Genomic DNA, 18287 nt, shown 5'->3' on the forward strand with positions numbered 1-18287 from the left:
GTCATATCACATAGTGAACTGAAAAAAAAAATGTTGCACTCTTCTTGAACAAGATCTCAGGGTCTTGTCTAGCCTTGTCTGCGCAATTTTATCAAGTCAGCAGTCAGTGTGTGTCTCCTGAATGATGGCTCTGTCTTGGCAGTGCTTGGGAAGTGGGAACTGGTCTGGAGAGAATGACGAGATCCTGAATAATAGGCTATTGGAAACGACGAGAAGTCACCAGACCAACAGTTTATGGCTTTTACCAACAACGGTGTATCTATAATTGTGTTGTGCATGACTGCAACTTAGATTCTGCTGATGCTAGCAAGGACAGGAAAGAATGCACCCATTGAGAGTATAGGCGCCCAACCAAGAAAACAAACAACAACAAAAACGAGACTGAATTGTCGCATTCTGAAGAACTGTGGCATGCCAACGTCATTGTCACAGCCGTGTGGTCTTGTCACCATGGCAAAGTAAGCGAGTAATAACACCTACCACCAACACCTACCACCCACATACTGTATATATCTTTTACATTACATTGCATTTGGCAGACACTTTATAACCAAAGCGACTTTCAAAAGAGGACATAATCAAGCCAACATCACAAGCAAATACAAAGTACACAGGAAATGTACAGAACAACAAGTGCAGTTGCAAAGTTTTTTTTTTTTTTTTTTTTAAAGAGTACATAACGAGTACACACACAACACACACACGTGTGTGTGTGTGTGTGTGTGGGCTGGATTAAGATGGGCTGGGGTCTCTAGGCTTCAGTCAACCGGATGGAGGCCGCTACAGAAGTCAAATTTCGCTGCCAAATGACAGCAAGGGTCATACGTCTGAGCTAGGAATTAAGAATAACATATTTGCAGACAAAGTTTTCAATATTGCATCTTGTCACAAGTCTGCCCCCACACTTCTCACCATCCTTTGGCCAACTGGGGATCCCCTAGCAGGCATAGCATAGCTCCCCAGGCATAATATATACAGTAGCTTGTGCATTAATCAGGCTGTGAATGTGTGTGGTGTGTGTGTGTGTGTGTGTGTGTGTGTGTGTGTGTGTGTGTGTGTGTGTGTGTGTGTGTGTGTGTGTGTCTGTGTCTGTGTCTGTGTGTCTGTGTGTCTGTGTGTGTGTGTGCTTCCACACCTGAGTGGCTGCTCTTATGTTACTGAATTTTATGTTTTTCACCTGCCCAGGGATTGCAGATGGAAATGAGCTTCTAAACTATAATCTGCTGCAGGTCATGTTTTTACTTTTGTAATAAATTAAATAAAATTGTCAACACAAAACCCTGTTGAAATAAATGGTCCCTGTTGAAGTATAACAGTATCTAAACCAAAAAGCCCCAGTCCCATCTTCTTGTGTGATTTTACACATCAGTTTGGTCTTGACCGATTCTTGAACTTTGCTTGTTGCATGTTGCTTACTGTAGACCAATATGTTTGCAAAGTTCAAGAACTGTTCCAAGACCGTACAGTATCGCCGACCTCAGGTTTGCCTGTTTAGAGGTGTGGCAGGCCTCACAGCACTTCAAGGTGCACTGTGTAGGATGGTGACCAGAGAAGGTATTGCAACTATGCTGCTCATAGAAACTGCTTCATATTGCCAAATTTGACCTTTTCAACTAAAAAGTGTATTTCCGGCCCTGCCGTGGCCAACCGGTAGGGCACTCACCTGCCATGCGGCTGACCTGGGTTCGACTCCCGGCCCGGGTCCTTTGCCAACATCTCCCTGTCTCTCTCCCAATTCGATTCCTGTCTACCTCTCATACTGTCCTATCAAAAATAAAGTAGAAAAGGACAAAAAAGGTTAAAAAAAATTGTATTTCCGGAAATTCAAAATGCTGGACTATATAAATAAATAAATACATACTTACATACCGTGCTGTACATACATAACTGGTGGGGGTGCTGTGGTGCAGTGTGTTAATGCTCCTACACCACATTCGGGCTACTTGGCCATAGGGAGCCAGGTTTGAAGTCACTTCCAAACCCTGACATCCCCCCCCCCCCTTAGTTTTTATCACCTTTCATACTGTCCTGTCCTATCGAAATAAAGGCTTGGAAAAAAACCCAAAAAGACTTTGAAAAAGATGGTTGTCTGCAAGAGGTGATTAATTTGCAAAACAGGCCTCACACAGATTAAAAAAGCAAACTGGCAAGTGCTTGATTCATATTAGTCTGCTTACATTTTCTTACAGTTGAAACCTTGATAATAGACGTCATTGTTTGAAACACTTCATAGTAACCTTGTGGTGTGCACCATTCTTTGTGTTTGCCTGCCTAGAGAGATGTCATGTAAAAAGACCACATGTAGTGCAGTGCATATAAACACAACTGAGTTACCTCCTAACTAGGTGACATACTACAGACCTCAAAAGAAACAGCTCATAATCACTCAAGGAAAAAGAAACATGACAAAACATTGAAGTTGCACACTGAGTTGCACACTATTGTGCATTTGTAACAGAGCTGTACTTGTGATGGCAACACCAGTAGGCCTAAAGGTACATGTTTTTCCACACACACGATTCAGGAATCATACATCACATCTTTCTATTTTGTGAAGAATGGGATATGTTTTCCCAATTGGGAAAAAAAACAGGAGAAGACAGTGATTAAAAACAACAGTACAAATGGTTTTTATTTGCTCTCTGTAGTATCAAAGACACAGCGTACATGGCCTCTGGCACCGTTGACATTGTTAGGATTGACATGGCATGACATGGGAGGAAAGACATCGTGCCAATGATAAGTGAGGAGAGGTGCAGGTTTTAGCAGAAAGCCCCAAGATGGTTCCTCTCCAAATGGTGCACGTTAAGAGTTAGCAACTAGCCTGGTCAAATCCAGCCTGTTGTACCACACCTGCTTTCTGTGCAGATGGTCTGGTTCAAAGGCACCCTCTAACTGGCCCTCCTAAAAGCTGCCGGATAGAACCATAACTGTCCAACCACAGCCAGGCTCTCTAAACAAAGTCGTAGAGTGCAGTACAAAGGGTTGGTTTTTGGACCAGGCTACAGAGCCAGCCCAGAGTGGAATGTACCCTACAAGGAAATGCTCCAGAGGCCAGTGGCTGTATCCCAGGAGACAATACTACTTGGCTAGCTCTAGAGACCAACACTAGCTAACACCCTTATGCACGGCCAGTCAGTTTTGTAGATGTGGACAAACTACAAAAGATACCTAAAAAAAGATGACAACAACATTGGTCATGCACTTACACTGGCAAGATTCCAGAGCCATGGTATTGTCATCTAAAAGCGCTGCTGATTGTTTTGTGTACACTGCCACCTAGTGGCATAATAAACCACACAGAATTGACGTTTTACAGTACTGTGTCCCAGGACTACTTGGCAACGCTTCTCACTACAGTCTTTAAGTCTTAAAAGGTAGACAATGTAATTTTACCTATTCGTTTTCAAAAATGCATGCTGCCTAGTCACAATTTTGATGTTTTCCTGAATATTTAGTTAGTAAAAAAAAACTCATATTTACTGGTCTGACCAAAGTACAGTAAGTTTAGCAGCCAAAATTCAAAACGGCAGACATGGAGAAGATCCACATTTCATATTTCATATGAAACTGTCCCAGTCATTAATGGAACACTTAGATATTGATGGTTGTGGTAAACATTCATGAAAAAGGTCACATTTGTGAATGGGCGGCATAATTTCTGGAAACTGCTATTAAAAAATGTACACACTCTACCTTTAACTGATTCTTTTTGTAGATGGTGTGATGACAAACAGGCCAACTGACCCAAACGGGATGGCTTCACAGTCAGTCTTTCCTCCCATTTGATTTGAATGGATGTTGAGGTCTACAGAAAGGGTTTTTGTGTCCTCACGTGTCAGACTTCACAAGTGGTGTGCTTTTAGTATACAAATGGTATATTTCTGTATTAACTTTGTGTAGTGAGGATGTATAAAACAGTTACAGAAAATACATGTGAAAATAACAAATAAAAGAAAAATAAAACAAAAAATATACATATAATCTTAAGCCTGAGCACAGGGATAAAAAACATCTATCGTAGCATTCATTCTTTAACTGGACCACAAACATAGCTTGCAAGAATGTATGTGTGTGTGTGTGTGTGTGTGTGTGTGTGTGTGTGTGTGTGTGTGTGTGTGTGTGTGCGCGCTTGTGTGCGTGCGGGTGGGGGTGAAGAGTGGGAGGGGGCACGACAGTACATGTTTTATCATCTATGCAAAATAAAAAACAAAACGGCGTAACAAGTATTTTACAAAAAATACACCTCCTTATAGAAACCAGTGGAGGTGGCATTGGCAGGTCCTTAGTAGTGGATGAGAACAAAGTGGAATGCGTTAGTGAATGGCAAAGTGGAAGTCCCACAGTCCTCCCCATCCACTGTATACCTGATGAAGTCACAACCAAAACCCTGTATAAATAGATCTTTGTCTAATAAGGAAAATACCTGTGGGGCAAAATAAAACCGCCGATCCATTAACACAAAGAAGAACCGCTTCCTCGCCCTTCAGTTATCCCGACCCCACCTTTCCTATGATGTCTCCATTTTCCATCCAGGTTTCCATCAGTGTCCTTGTCCATCAATGTCCATTACCAACCCCACACTACTTTCTTCACCATTTCTACGACCAAGCCTCCACCCACCTGAGCCCGCCCTGCCCACTCCACCCCGCCCCGGCCAGCCATTGGCCGTCTAGATGAGCAGTGAGGGCGTGGGCTTCTTTCCCGGCCACGCCTCCTTGGCGTACTTCTTCTTGCGCGGCTCGTTGAGGCCCTCGGAGGAGGGGTAGAGGCCTCCGGCGGGGGCGGCGGGGTGGAGGGTGATGGGCGGCCGGGGCATCTCGGGTGCCAGGTCCACCTCGGGCGCGGGGTTGGGCATGGGCAGGGGCAGGCCGCCGCCCAGGATGGTGGCGCCGGGGCCGGCCGGCTGGCCGTCCTGCTGCATGGAGGGAGGCAGGTCGGCGTAAAGCCCGCCGCGGCCCCCGAAGGAGTGCGAGCGCGGCAGCGAGTCGTCCAGGCCCAGGCCCAGCGCGTTCTGGTAGGCCTCCATCTTCTTCTTCTGCAGGGAGGGGACAACAGCAAAAAGCACAGTGAGAGGAGCAGCAGAAGCACAGAAGCATAGTCAGAGGAGAATGAACATGGGTAGTGTGAAGGCTTGGCTCCAAAAAAATCTTTAAATACACACTTTTACTGACTAAACACACATCCAGTCCTCAGCACACAGGGCCTAACATTACAATTAATCTTCTGTAAAAAGGGATGAGCAAGGAGCAATGTAAAAGAAATTACAGTATTCAGAAGAACTACACAGTCTGAAGGACAGGAGCACAAAGCTTTAAACATAAATCTTTAAACATAAACATCTACACACAGCCTAACTAGTGTACCATAGGTATGAAGACTAGATGCTGAATAGACCACTCCTTTGCATCGGAACGAATGGCTCAAGTCATATTGGCACCGTTTGTAGCTTTTATAGCACTGCCATTAATCGGTGACAAGGCAATACTCTCATTATCCTTTAGATGGCAGTCCAAAGCAACGGTGGCCAGAGCCGTATATAGAGAACGGCTCTGACGGTGGCCTTGGTTAGGCCATGGCAAAAGGCTGAACACGCCATGTCCAGTATACACATATTCTCATTGAACACGATCATAAACACAATATTTATACATTACAATAAAACAGTCCACACACACACACAGCAGATTTACAACACTTTACTGTTCCTCACCCCTGACACCAAACAGAACAAGAACAAGAGCAGAGGACAGTCACAACAACACCTCAAGCAGAGGAACAACAACGAGGGCACAGAGAGAAGCAGAAGTGAAAGTGAAAGTGCACCGCAGCTACCCTTTAAGCCCATGAATGGAGGACATTGTATTTTTTTGCAGATATTTTTTGGGCTTCAACGACTTCATTATTTAGACAAGTGAGTTGGTGAGAGAGACAGGAAACAAGTGGTGGGAGAGAGATGAGGAAAAATCAGGAAATGACCTTTTTTTTTCTTTTGTCGTTACTTTGTATTCTATTATCACCTGCCATGCCTTATGCTTTTGTTTTTTATTCTATTTCATGTTTTTTTTTTTCACATCATTTTTATCTTACTCTACTGTACAGCACATTGAATTGCATTCGAGTGAAATGCACTATATAAATAAAATTGCCTTGCCTTGGGTTGAAATCAAACCTGGGTCACCAGCGTACTGGCACTTAGCCACAACACCCCAAAATGACATTGTTATATAATTTATATACTTGTGCAAATTTTATACACCTCATAGGCCTCAAAAATACATTTGAGAGGCATCAGCTCAAAACTTGAGACTTATGGTGCATTAATGTGCTCTGGTAATTATGGTAAATACTAAACGGCAATCGTTGCACTGCGATGAAGGACGGTTAGTCCGAAACGTTGTGCCATTAAATAATTGGGAGCATTTAAGTGTTGCGGACCTTTATTTTCTTTTCAGTTATCTTACGTTTGGTCCAGCACCTGTGCCACTGATGGACGCGCATTCTTTGACTTTCTGAAATACTAAACGCTGACATGGGAAGCACACATGAACGCACCCCTTGAGGCATTTTATCACTGGACAACTCGCTGTACATTTTTTACATACGAGTTGCAAGAATGGAGAGATATACAACTTTTATATACGAGTTGCGAGAATATCTACTTCGGCGAGCTCATGAAAGGCACATTATCAATAGTGAGCTTCGCGTAAATGATTTCTAAAACAAGAAACAGAAGTGGCCCTAATTTAACTCTCCGCGTCACTGTGGTCGGGTGAGTTAAAGGGGCTTTCTGTTTCGCGTGCAATTACCTTCATGGGAACCACCGCAGTCTGCACCATGTTCCTGAAACGGCCCACGGACGGGTCGATGTCCTCTGCAGACACAAACACACACAAATGGTCAGTCATTAATGGCATCAAATGTCCCTTCATAATGACACGCACACAGCATACACTTCTCACAACCTCATTCAACGCTATCAGTTTATAGCTTGTCCACAGATAGGCTGTTACAAGTACGAGTATTGACTATCAACAGACAGTCTTATTAAAAAACTTTGACAGCCTCTGTTCTTCCAAATGTCTATGCATGGCCTTAAACACCTGTTGAGCTAGCAAGAGAGGACCCTGCTGTTCCCCTGTGTGGTCTGATATGTGAACTAAACGGTACGTCACTGTTTTCACAAATATAAATATTTGTAATAAATAATAAATATTTGTAGGGCTTTTTTGCCTTTATTTGATAGGACAGTTGGAGATGGTGACATGAAGTGAGTGGGAGAGAGAGAGATGGGGGGGGATCTCTCGTTAGGCCACAGCAGGGCCTGTACGTCACTGGTTACCATTATTTCACTGTGAGCGAAGGACAGCACACCTGGTCTGGTGTGATCTGTTACTAAAAGAGATATGGTTGCACATGAAGGGGAAAAAAAATGAATCTAGTTTACTGTACTGTCACATTGGACTCTCACCCATCGCTCGAGTAGAGTGGCCTTGAGCGTGGCATCTGATCTGACTGCCATTGCTCCAGGGACTGAATCCTGTACATACTGCAAGTAACTGCATGTCGCATTGAATAAAAGTGGAAGCTAAACTTGAGAGTAATGCTATACAGTACACAATAATATAATGTGACCACCCCAAGAGTTCAGACTGATCATGTCATTTTGTGGAACTTGTTTTTGATAAAAGCACCAATGATGCTATGCTAGTGTATAATGTCATTTAAGGCTTAGACTTTGGAAGTGTATGATGTAATGCAAGGCTTTGGATAAAATTATCTACTGCATTGTGATAGTGTAATGTCATGTCATGGCGTAGCCCACCTGGGTTGATGACCTCGTCGTCCTCCTTGAAGGTGACGCGGGAGTTGCGTCGCTTCCTCTTGGGTCGCTGCATGTCCAGGTTGCCCTCCTCGATGGTCAGGCTGGAAATGCGCTTGTTGTGGGCCGTGTTGAACTCAGTCAGGTTCTATTGGGGCAAACAATAAAACACTACATTAACCCATTGACGCCTAAGGCACCTGCAAAAAAGGGTGCTGAATGCCTGAGCCCTTTTTAAGAAAAGCTGCCCTCAGCCTATAAAAACCTAAATATCTCAGTTTCTGAAGCACATAAAAATATGCACAGAGTTTCATTTAAACGCTAAGACCCTCACCTTTCATTAGAATGTGTTCATTCATCTCAAACAAACAAAGATTTTTAATAAAGTTGTCTCAAATCTCATGAGCCTGAATGTTGCGTAATGACGCTCCAGGCACCAGGGCCAATGTTGCGCAATGCAAACATCAGGCATCAATGGGTTAAAAGAAAAGAAAAGGATGTCCAATTGGAGTGCTACCTGGACCTTGTTCTTTGCAAGGATGATGCTCATTGGTAACAGGCTTCATCCATTTCAGAAGTAGTGAGGTACCAAGGCACTCATCTTCTGTACACTTGATTTTTTTTCTTCTTTTTTTTAAATGGGCAAAGCATGATTAAAACTAAAAAAAACTAAACTAAAAACAGCTAAAAGCCTTTCGGCAGGAAGTGAATAGTCTCTGTTGCGTATTTCAATCATGTAAAAGTAAAAGCATTTTAAGAGCGTGGTGGCACTAGGGCCAGCTTCAGGCAACCCTACAGGTCAACAAGGACTGTTCTCATCATTAAAACCCCTTTGTTTTATCTGGGGTATAGTTACACAGGTTAAACCGCCAACCGGTTTCGACCCATACTGGGTCTTCATCAGGCGTATAAAGGAGGAGTCCATTTGGGTGACCTACTTCATCCAGCACAAATCCATCAGCACAATTATAGCTTGGTTTCAAGCTGTAGCTGCATGCAGCAGTCATCGTCAAAAGATTTCGGCCTAAGTGAACTAATTTAATGGAAAACCATCCACACACACATACATACATTACAACACTACACTCACTCATTCATTCTGACACAGTTTCACACAAGCAAACAGTCACACACACATTCACTTCAACACTTCCCAATCACTTCCCAAACTCTCAATTACAAACACGCACACACAAACACACACACACACAATACAACACACACCTCCAGCTCGGTCTCCTCCTCAGGCAGTCCCAGTAGACCCTTGAGTTCCTCGTCGTCCCCGGCCTTGCCGTCCCCTCCCCCGGCCCCGGGCTGCGTCTGGGGCTTCTCCCGGATGGTGTAGACGCGCGTGGACGCCCCGAACGACATGGTGGAGTCGATGGGCACCTGCTGCGGCTTGTGGGGCTCCAGCCGGAGGTGGCCCAGAAACGTACCGTGTGCTGAGGTTGGAGGAAAGGGGACATCTTTATTTATGTACAGTGAGTCCAATATGTATTTGATCCCTTGCTGATTTTGCCAGTTTGCCCACTAATAAAGACATGATCAGTCTATAAATTTATGATAATATGTATTCAAACATGGAGAGACAGAATATCAAAAAGAATTTCCAGAGAATAACTTAAAATAATATATTTTAATTTATTTGTATTTAATTTAGGCAAATAAGTATTTGACCCCTCTAGCTAAAGAAGATAAAGTGCTTTGTGGCAAAGTCCTAGTTGTCTAGCACTGAGGTCAGATGCTTCTTTTAGTTGATGACAATGTTTGTGCACATAGTAGAACATATTTTTGCCCATTTTTCTTTGCACATTATCTCTAAAACATTAATAGTTTGTGGCTGTGGCTTGGTAAATGGGAGGTTCAGTTCCCTCCATAGAATTACTATAGGGTTAATATTTGGAGACTGTCTAGGCCACTTCACGACTTAAATATGCTTCTTATTGAGCCACTCCTTATTTGCTTTGACTGTATGTTGTGTATTATTGTCATGTTGGGAGATCCATAAATGGCCCACCCTTCAGTGTAGTGGTGGAGGGAAGGACGTTTGCACTCAGGATTGCACATTTCATGTCTCCCTCCATCCATTCGTTGACGATGTGAAGTTGTCCTGTGCCTTGGCCAGACAAACACCCTCAAACCATAATGATACCACTTTCATGCATGATGGTGAGGAGGGTGTTCTTGGGATCATAGACAGCAGTACTCTTTCTCAAAACACATTGAATTGTGATAATGCCAAACAGCTTGATTTCTGTTTCATCTGACTACAGCACCTCCTTATCATATCCTAAACCAGTCTGATGTCCGTTGGCAAACCTCAAGTGGGACTGCACAGGTTCCTTCTGAAGCAGAGGTACCATGTGTGCACTACAGGATTTTAAACCTCTGTGGCATTAAGTGCTACCAGTAGTTTTCTCAGTTTTGGTCCCAGTAGCTTTGATATCATTGCCTAGTTCATCCCATACAGCTCTAGGGTGATTTCTTTCTGTTCTCATGATTATCAAATCCCTACAAAAGGTCAAATCTTGTATAGAACCCCAGACAGGCTGATGGATAGTCATTTTGTATTCCTCACATTTTGGAAGAAATGCATCAACAGCTGGGTCATTAATACCCAGTCTCTTTCTTGTGGCTTTGCAGCCCATTTAATCTTTGTTCAGGTCTAAAATCGTGTCCCTGATATCATTTGACCACTCTTTGGTCTTTCCCATGCTGTTGAGGTTGGAGTGTGACTGATTCACTCATACTATGGACTGGTTCTGCTGATTCAATGTGTCTTTTATGCATGTTAGTATGTACAGGTGTCTTAAATTCAGATGACAAGTTGATCGGTAGTGCCCATCTGGTCTGTGGGCCCGCAACTGTAATCAGTTGGCAGGGGATCAAATACTTATTTTGCTCGATGAAATGGAAATAAATTAATATATATTCTCTTCAGTTAAATTCTGGATTTTCTTTTTGATATTCTGTCTCTCCATATTAGAATACATATCATCATAACATTTATTGACTGATCATGTCTTTGTTAGTAGGCAAACCAACAAAATCAGCAAGGGATCAAATACATATTGGACTCACTGTATGTGTGTATGCTACTTGACACCTTAATTTCCCCCTGGGATCAATAAACGATACTCTACTCTACTCTACGACATTGCGTCTCTATATATGGAACAGATATTGTGAAACCTGTGATATTTACTGGCTCCGGGCCTACTACAAAGATGCACACAGACATCAGGTGGTACAACCACAGCTAATTGTCATTCTTATATTAATTACATAAATGAATGAAAAATTGGAAACCTTATGTACAAGCAATGAATATGTTTTTAGATAATCCAATAAAAAAGTATTTCATATATAATTGGTGGTATTAACTATGGTTGTACCACCCGGATATCTGCAACTAAAAACATCAATTACCTAAACACACAGTCTATGGTACATAAACAATACATAATATGTGATGTGGCCAAGGATCGTGCCATGTGTCAAGGAGAAGGGGAGGGGACGCGTTGCATTATATTACATTACATTGCATTGTACATCGCATTGCATGCAAAACACACACATACACCATCACCACCATCACACAAGCAGACTTGAAATAAGGTCAGTCACAGTCCAGTAAAATTAAGCCCTTAATGGCTCACAGTTCACATGAAACGAGCCAGAAATAGACATTCCGGTAAGCATCTTACCCACACACAAGATTTTCCTGTTTTAGATGTAAATTTTTCTGTGTAACGGTTTTCAGTCGCAGTCGAATTAGCACCACGTTTTAAGCCTTTTAACACATCTGCACACTGTGTGTGTGTGTGTGTGTGTGTGTGTGTTTGTATGTGTACGCATATTTATTGTACATGTTTGTACCAGTATGGTAGTGTTTTTACTGCACGTATACTACTGTGTGTGTGTGTGTGTGTGTGTGTGTGTGTGTGTGTGTGTGTGTGTGTGTGTGTTTAACTTGCACATTGGAGGTCAAACAATTCCAAACGTCTGTGCTACCCCAGTTTCATAGATTTTTGACACACACTTGACTTGACTATGTGAGTGTCATTTGAGTTTTCTTCATTCATACCAACAGATCTATCTTTTGACCTATTTCGACAGGAAGACATGGTGAACTGTTAAGCCTGTTGGCTGGTCAAGTGTCTGCATCTTATTTCTGAAGAGGAAATTACTAAAGGCTTAAACTATAATGTTCCACGTTGGTAAATGTATACATGTTGGCTGCTGAGAGAGAAGGAACTGTGCTGCATGCTTAAACCACGGTGTAGTGTTATTTGCTGAACAGAGCTCGGAGTGAATGGTGAGAAAATACAATGTTGCCGTTAGTGTGTACAATGACACTTTAGCCAGATCCTTGTGATATTGTGTGTGTGTGTGTGTGTGTGTGTGTGTGTGTGTGTGTGTGTGTGTGTGTGTGTGTGTGTGTGTGTGTGTGTGTGTGTGTCAGGGCTCCACATGAACTGTTTCATTCAACGGCCACTGTGGCCAGTGGTTTTCCTGAGTCAATAGCCATTCAGCTATTCTACCAGCCACAAATGTGTATTTTTTCTTCTTCTTTACTGTACATCTAACCTTCAGGGTTTCTGCACATTTTGGATCACCAAATATAAGACTTTTTAAGACAAATATAAGACCTCTGATGATAAAATATAAGACCACCGCTCGGGGTGAGGCATTGCAATATTGCTAATGTTACATTGCTATAATGAAATGTAGGCCTAGTACATAATTATATATAATAAACAATATTATATGACTACTGTGCTTTTATAGTGTAGCCTAGGGTAAACACAGTGTAAGCAGTAGCAAGGTGTAACTGATCTGTAGGCCTACAGACACCATGCATGCATATGGTCAGTTAATTGACAACTGGCATTTAATTGAGGGTCCCACGCATGTTTTGACGGCCTATGGAAAAATCAGATGAATGTTCATCAAATGCCTTTAAATGTACACATTAAAAATGGCTCAACAATTCATCATTTCTGATGGATAAATAGTTGAATGCACTTTGCTATTAGGAGAGAGGACACCTGGTGTCAAAAGGGTTAAATGTACGACTACTCTGCCGTTTCTCCTCCTCCAGCTCGCTTTATCAGAGACGGGTAGCAGAAGCAAGCGTTCTACTTTGAGCTTAGCCTGTCTGTAGTTTGTTGTTCTCTAGATGGGAGCAAGAAACAGCGCACAACTTGGAAGCGATTTCCAGCATGTCCATAACAAGCATTTAGCGCGTTTACCGTTGCCCATCTGGTTACCGATTTGGACATTACGCACCTCGCCAGATCATTGGCTTCGTACATATTCTGTTACTCATCACTCACTTCCTCGTGCTGTCATCAGGCTAACGAAATCATTTTGCATTTGACAGAGGCATCAAATAGCCTGTCACGTATCTAGAGGCGATTTTGAAAGTGTAGGCTATTGTATGAAGGAACAATTATTTTCGAATACGGTCATAATGGACTTTATGAAATGAACCCTTTACATTTAGCAAACGCTTTTACCCAAACGCGAGGGCATGGCTAACATGCTTACGATAGACAACATTTAAAACTTACCCTCAACGACTATGATTATGCGTCCTCCCAACACATCAAGCTTCATATTCGGACGTTGCTTTGGATGACTGTTTTATTTCTTATCCTCAAGCCACATTACACTGAACTTGCATCTATCTACCCATCTCGATTCACGTTCATATTTTTTCGACCACTTTTTCTACTGTTTCTACTAGAACATGCAAGTAGGCTAGACGCTGCACCCACAGGTCTGCGGCTGCCCCCCGCTGTGTGGCCAGCGGGCTGCGCTGCGCCACAAACACAGATCAGTTTCATCTACTTTTCCGCATCTTGATAAGGGACGTATGCCGGTTAAATAAGGTTTATAGCGTCAAAAATAGACTTTTTTCTGACACTCAAGCTACCCAGATGAAATATAAGACCTCCCATGTAAATATAATACCACACTTCCAAAAATTGGCGAAATATAAGGCTTTATAAGACCTTAAAAACCAAATATTAAAAGTAAGACTTTTTAAGACTTTTTAAGGATCCGCGGAGACCCTGACTTAGAAGATGAAGTGCTTAAGACAGAGGACAAGTGCATAGCTTTCTACAGGGAAATACATCAAACAAAGTAACTGAACATTTTCTTGAACTTGAGCGCAAGCACTTAATGCACAAGGGGCAAACGGCAGAAAATAGGCTATAATGTCATAGCAAGGACTAAGCTACCTGCCAAATTGGCTAGTGACACTAAAACTTTAACCAGCCACAGCCAGGTTTTGCCCTCATTTGGCTGGTTGGCAGGTGACGAGATCAAGCCCTGGTGTGTGTGTGTGTGTGTGTGTGTGTGTGTGTGTGTGTGTGTGTGTGTGTGTGTGTGTGTGTGTGTGTGTGTATAACTCACTGCTGTTGAGGTCTATGAGGAAGAGCCTCTTGAGGTGTTTGTGGTAGACCAGAGCTGCGTGTACGCGGGAGCATGACTGGTGGTCGATGGTGAAGTCACACATGTCCGGGTTCCTACCAAACAGGTAGAACTTTTTCTCATCGATGATGAGCTTCTGTAGGGAGAAAAACGGCACCACCACATTCGTTAAAGCAACACCAAGTAACGAGGAAGTAGCAGTATAGTGAAAAGTAACAGAATCATCAGAAACTATTTCCAGAGAGAGTTTATGGGTAGTACGAGAGAGGAATCTCGCGACTTTTTCCGGGTGGTACTGTCCACCAAGTGGCGCCATCCAGACAGCGCAGACGAGCGCCAAGGAGCGCAAAGGCTGTTGAAATGAATGGGGTCCCATGGAGCTCAACCACAATGCTGCCATTGCTTTGGGAGAGAATTGGTATCATCGTTTCATTTTATTTTTCCAAAAGGCAGGATAGATTATCCTTTCAAACAGCAGTTAGTTTGAATGTTTAAACTTGCTGGATCTTTGTAAAATACGTCTTTATTGTCAATATGACGTCACGAGTGGCTTCACACACTGCGTTTGGATTGGTCGGCCGGCTGCATTGCTGTGATCACGACGGCCGTAAAGCAATTTTGTTAGCAAGATGCTAGCGGAGCCTGACTCATAAATGCCATAGCTGTAGGAAATCAGAAGGACATAGCTCCCAGGTTATTGTACATTTCATTTAAATCCACATTGGTTTCCCAGAACTTACAGTAATATTGTCAAGTTTCATCAGACAGCGAGCACAATTGTCAGTTGTTAGCGCCAGCCGTATGAGCTCTGCTGTCTCGACAGCGCTCTCTAGGTGAACTGCAGGCACGGGTTGGAGGGCGAGATTCAACACTGTATGTAAACCCACTGTGCTATTTCTGAGAAAGGTTTAAGGATGGTTTTCCCAAATGGGCTCTGCCTTGGTCTTGGGCAACACTAAATAAGCTAATAAATAAAACATATTTAGTGTAAACATATTCAGCTCAGACGGGAGGAAAATTAATTGGTTGCACATTCTCTTAGATATTTTTTCAATTGCCTCAGCAATGAACATGTATTGACAACAACGTCAAAATCATACAGATCTTACAAATCACATTTAGGCTAAGTGTAGGCTAGTTAAGTAAGTGTGTGAGTGTTCGTCTGTCTGTTCCGGGAGTCATAACACAGGGCATAGGCCTTCACACCTTGTGCTTAAATCTCTCGGATGTTAGTTTATCTGGCACCTCTCTTGAACCTGACAGCCACACCAGCACTCATCCCAGAGCGCAACAACGAACTCATGGGCTGCAGACAGTCAGGTTAGTATCGGGTGCAGGGGGAGGAGTAGTATCATGGGCTGTGTGTGTGTGTGTGTGTGTGTGTGTGTGTGTGTGTGTGTGTGTGTGTGTGTGTGTGTGTGTGTGTGTGTGTGTGTGTGTGAGGGAACAAGTTCAAACTACTTCCACAATACAGATGTCTGACCTAGTGTGTGTGAGTGAGTGAGGGAACTGACATCACTTAAATGTGCACACGCTTCAACTGAAAGTACTCATGGCTTCCAGAATAGAAGCGGCATTTGCCACTCTATATGGATAACAGAGTTAGTTTAATTACCCAGAGTTAGTGGGTAATTAATCTACTAACGGCACGTGGAATATGGACACATACACCCACACACACCTGTGGAAGCTGTGCTGTGCTGGCACACGTCACCTCACCTTTAACAAGGGTAATGTCAGCTGCAAAGTGCAACCCCTCCCCCTTACCTCTACAAGTTTGTCCCCTTTGACGACATCCAGATGGAGTCCCGCAGGAGGCTTCCCTGCCCTGAGGGGAAGAAAGACATGAATGTTTAATTTTGCACAGACGCTCTGACTCATACTGTCACCATTATTATAGCACATGTGATGATGTGGTTTTATCATCTGGTTCTTCATGTCTTGTGTGTCATCAACAGCCACATAGTGCAAAAGGGGGCCGGGCTGATTATAAACATCCTGTCCATCAAGGAGAAAAACTTGGGCAGCTTGGCTTGCCCTGCATACTGTACTTTCAAATAACGTTAGGTGGCGAGAGGCAGGTTACACATTCAACAGATAAAGTGATATTACAGCAGACTGGTTCTCTCTGAATACATCAACTACACGATGGGGAGAAAAGTAACTTTAGCCGGACATGACTTGGTTTTAGCTTAGGATATGCTCTCGTGAGGCTTCTGATGCTAGCTAGCTAAATATAGTTAGCAAAGGACTTTGAATCATAGAACATTTTAGCAGCCTTCCACTCGGGTGGGGGCACATTTCCCCCACAAGCTGGCGTATCGACAAAATTACATGGAATGCATTCACACATGTAGGACTTACCACGAAGGGCAATCGAAATTCGGAATATCAAGTGCAGCTGCTTTGGTGTTAGCCATTTCGCTTCATTCTTCATGCACACAACCAATCGAAGTGCATGCTGGGTATATTTCGGAAGTAGGCCTACGTTCAGAGCAATGTGGGATGTGTAGTTTTTCTTAGCATTCAGTGTAGTCTTATGATGATAGAAGATGGTAAATGTTTTAATTATGACAGAAATAAAAATTGAACAAGTCAACCAAAATATTTTAAATAAAAGCTTAACTAGAAACAACAAAACAAATTCGACTAATTCACAATGGGGCATAGTCCTACAGTAGTTATAGGCCTAGGCCTACTACAGGCCAGGCAGGGGGCTATTCAAATGGCGACCCTGGAGCCAGTTGCGGCCCTTGGATGGCAAGGTTCTGGCCCCCCACAAGGTCACTTTTACTTTACTTACTTATCCTCTTCGTCCCGGCTGGGACATAAGGCCGCAATCATACACTGCCTGCCACTGAACCCTGTCTCGTGCTTTGGCCTTTGCTTCATCCCAGGACAGCCCCATCCCCTTTAGTTCTGTCATCACGGTCCTTCGCCAGGTGTTCTTTGGCCTTCCCCTCTTTCTTTTCCCGATCGGGGTCCATCTCAAGGCGACTTTTGGTGTTCTTTCATTGGGCATTCTGAATACATGACCGAGCCATCTTAGTCTACGTTTCTGAATTTCGAGAGACATATGTGAGCTGCGTGTCTTCTTGTAAAGTTCTTCATTTGAGATCTTGTTTGGCCAAAAGATGTTACAGATTTTACGGAGGCAGTTGTTGTGGAAGACATCAATCTTTTGCATGTCTTGCTTTGTTGCTCTCCAGCACTCAGAGCCATACAGCAGAACGGCCTTGACATTGCTGTTGTAGAGCCTGACTTTTGTTCTGAGGCTGTACTGCTTGGACTTCCAGATGTTATGGAGTTGGCTGAAGGCACCTCTTGCTTTGGTCAGGCGCATCTTGATGTCCTTTTGTGTCCCGCTTTCACTGCTGATGATGCTTCCAAGGTATGAGAACAAGAGTCACAAAGTCAGAACAAGATTAAAACAAATGTGTGTGCTGTGTCATGCACAAGTTGCGATCACTAATGCTTCGATCAGGTTGGGGATCTCTCTTATGCATTCACAAGAGAGTGAAATCTTATCTAAAACAGTTTAGATCATCATACGGCTAAGAAATAGAGAAGCAAATATCTGCTCTGTGTGGAAAGCTATCCGTTTTGCACCCTAATCTCAGACACCGTACTGCTCATGGTTATGCAAATTCTAGGCATATGTTCAGCCCTTACTGGAAGGAATTTGAAACACTGGCCCTCAGTGACTTTTAATTGAATACCTCTGGCATAGGCTATACGGTAGCCTACATTACACAAACCGTAGGCATACGCACCAATTTTAATCAGGATTTAGTCAGAATTATTTTTTCTCACTGATACCCCTCTAGTCAGGTTGACTTCAAACCATGCAATGATCAGATGTCCAAAATAGCCTATAACACCATCTAGTGTGCGTTTGTGCGTGTGTGTGTGTGTGTGTGTGTGTGTGTGGGGGGGGGGGGGCTACATAATGTACATTAGGCATCTTGGCCATGGATGACCTCCATACATTTTTTTGTCAACTTTTTAAGAGCTGTAGGGT

The 18287-nt window shown here is 43.1% G+C and overlaps 1 protein-coding gene and 1 non-coding gene across 2 annotated transcripts; both read right to left on the reverse strand.

The window, feature by feature from the left end:
* Nucleotides 1-2606: 2606 nt before the first annotated feature.
* Nucleotides 2607-16712, reverse strand: ppp1r8b (protein phosphatase 1, regulatory subunit 8b). The gene is made up of 7 exons (XM_063198134.1): nucleotides 16631-16712; nucleotides 16034-16094; nucleotides 14249-14402; nucleotides 9047-9264; nucleotides 7826-7970; nucleotides 6810-6874; nucleotides 2607-5038 (listed from the first exon to the last, which is right to left on the reverse strand). Exons 1-7 carry the CDS (start codon nucleotides 16684-16686, stop codon nucleotides 4673-4675), a joined length of 1065 nt encoding a protein of 354 aa, XP_063054204.1. The 5' UTR covers nucleotides 16687-16712; the 3' UTR covers nucleotides 2607-4672.
* Nucleotides 15431-15603, reverse strand: LOC134449874 (small Cajal body-specific RNA 1). Its single transcript, XR_010034998.1, has one exon. It is a non-coding gene; the product is annotated as a small Cajal body-specific RNA 1 (non-coding RNA).
* Nucleotides 16713-18287: the final 1575 nt, after the last annotated feature.

The sequence above is a fragment of the Engraulis encrasicolus genome, chromosome 5 (genome assembly GCF_034702125.1).
Source record: "Engraulis encrasicolus isolate BLACKSEA-1 chromosome 5, IST_EnEncr_1.0, whole genome shotgun sequence".
Taxonomy (NCBI): domain Eukaryota; kingdom Metazoa; phylum Chordata; class Actinopteri; order Clupeiformes; family Engraulidae; genus Engraulis; species Engraulis encrasicolus.

Bases quoted from the DNA above. Each gene is read 5' to 3' on its own strand.
- ppp1r8b (XM_063198134.1), bottom strand. From the start codon at position 16,686: ATGGCTAACACCAAAGCAGCTGCACTTGATATTCCGAATTTCGATTGC. The intron at 9,265-14,248 runs GTGAGTTATACA...CTCCAACCTCAG, and splicing joins CCTCATAGACCTCAACAGCA to CACACGGTACGTTTCTGGGC. The intron at 5,039-6,809 runs GTAATTGCACGC...CCCTCCCTGCAG, and splicing joins CTGCGGTGGTTCCCATGAAG to AAGAAGAAGATGGAGGCCTA.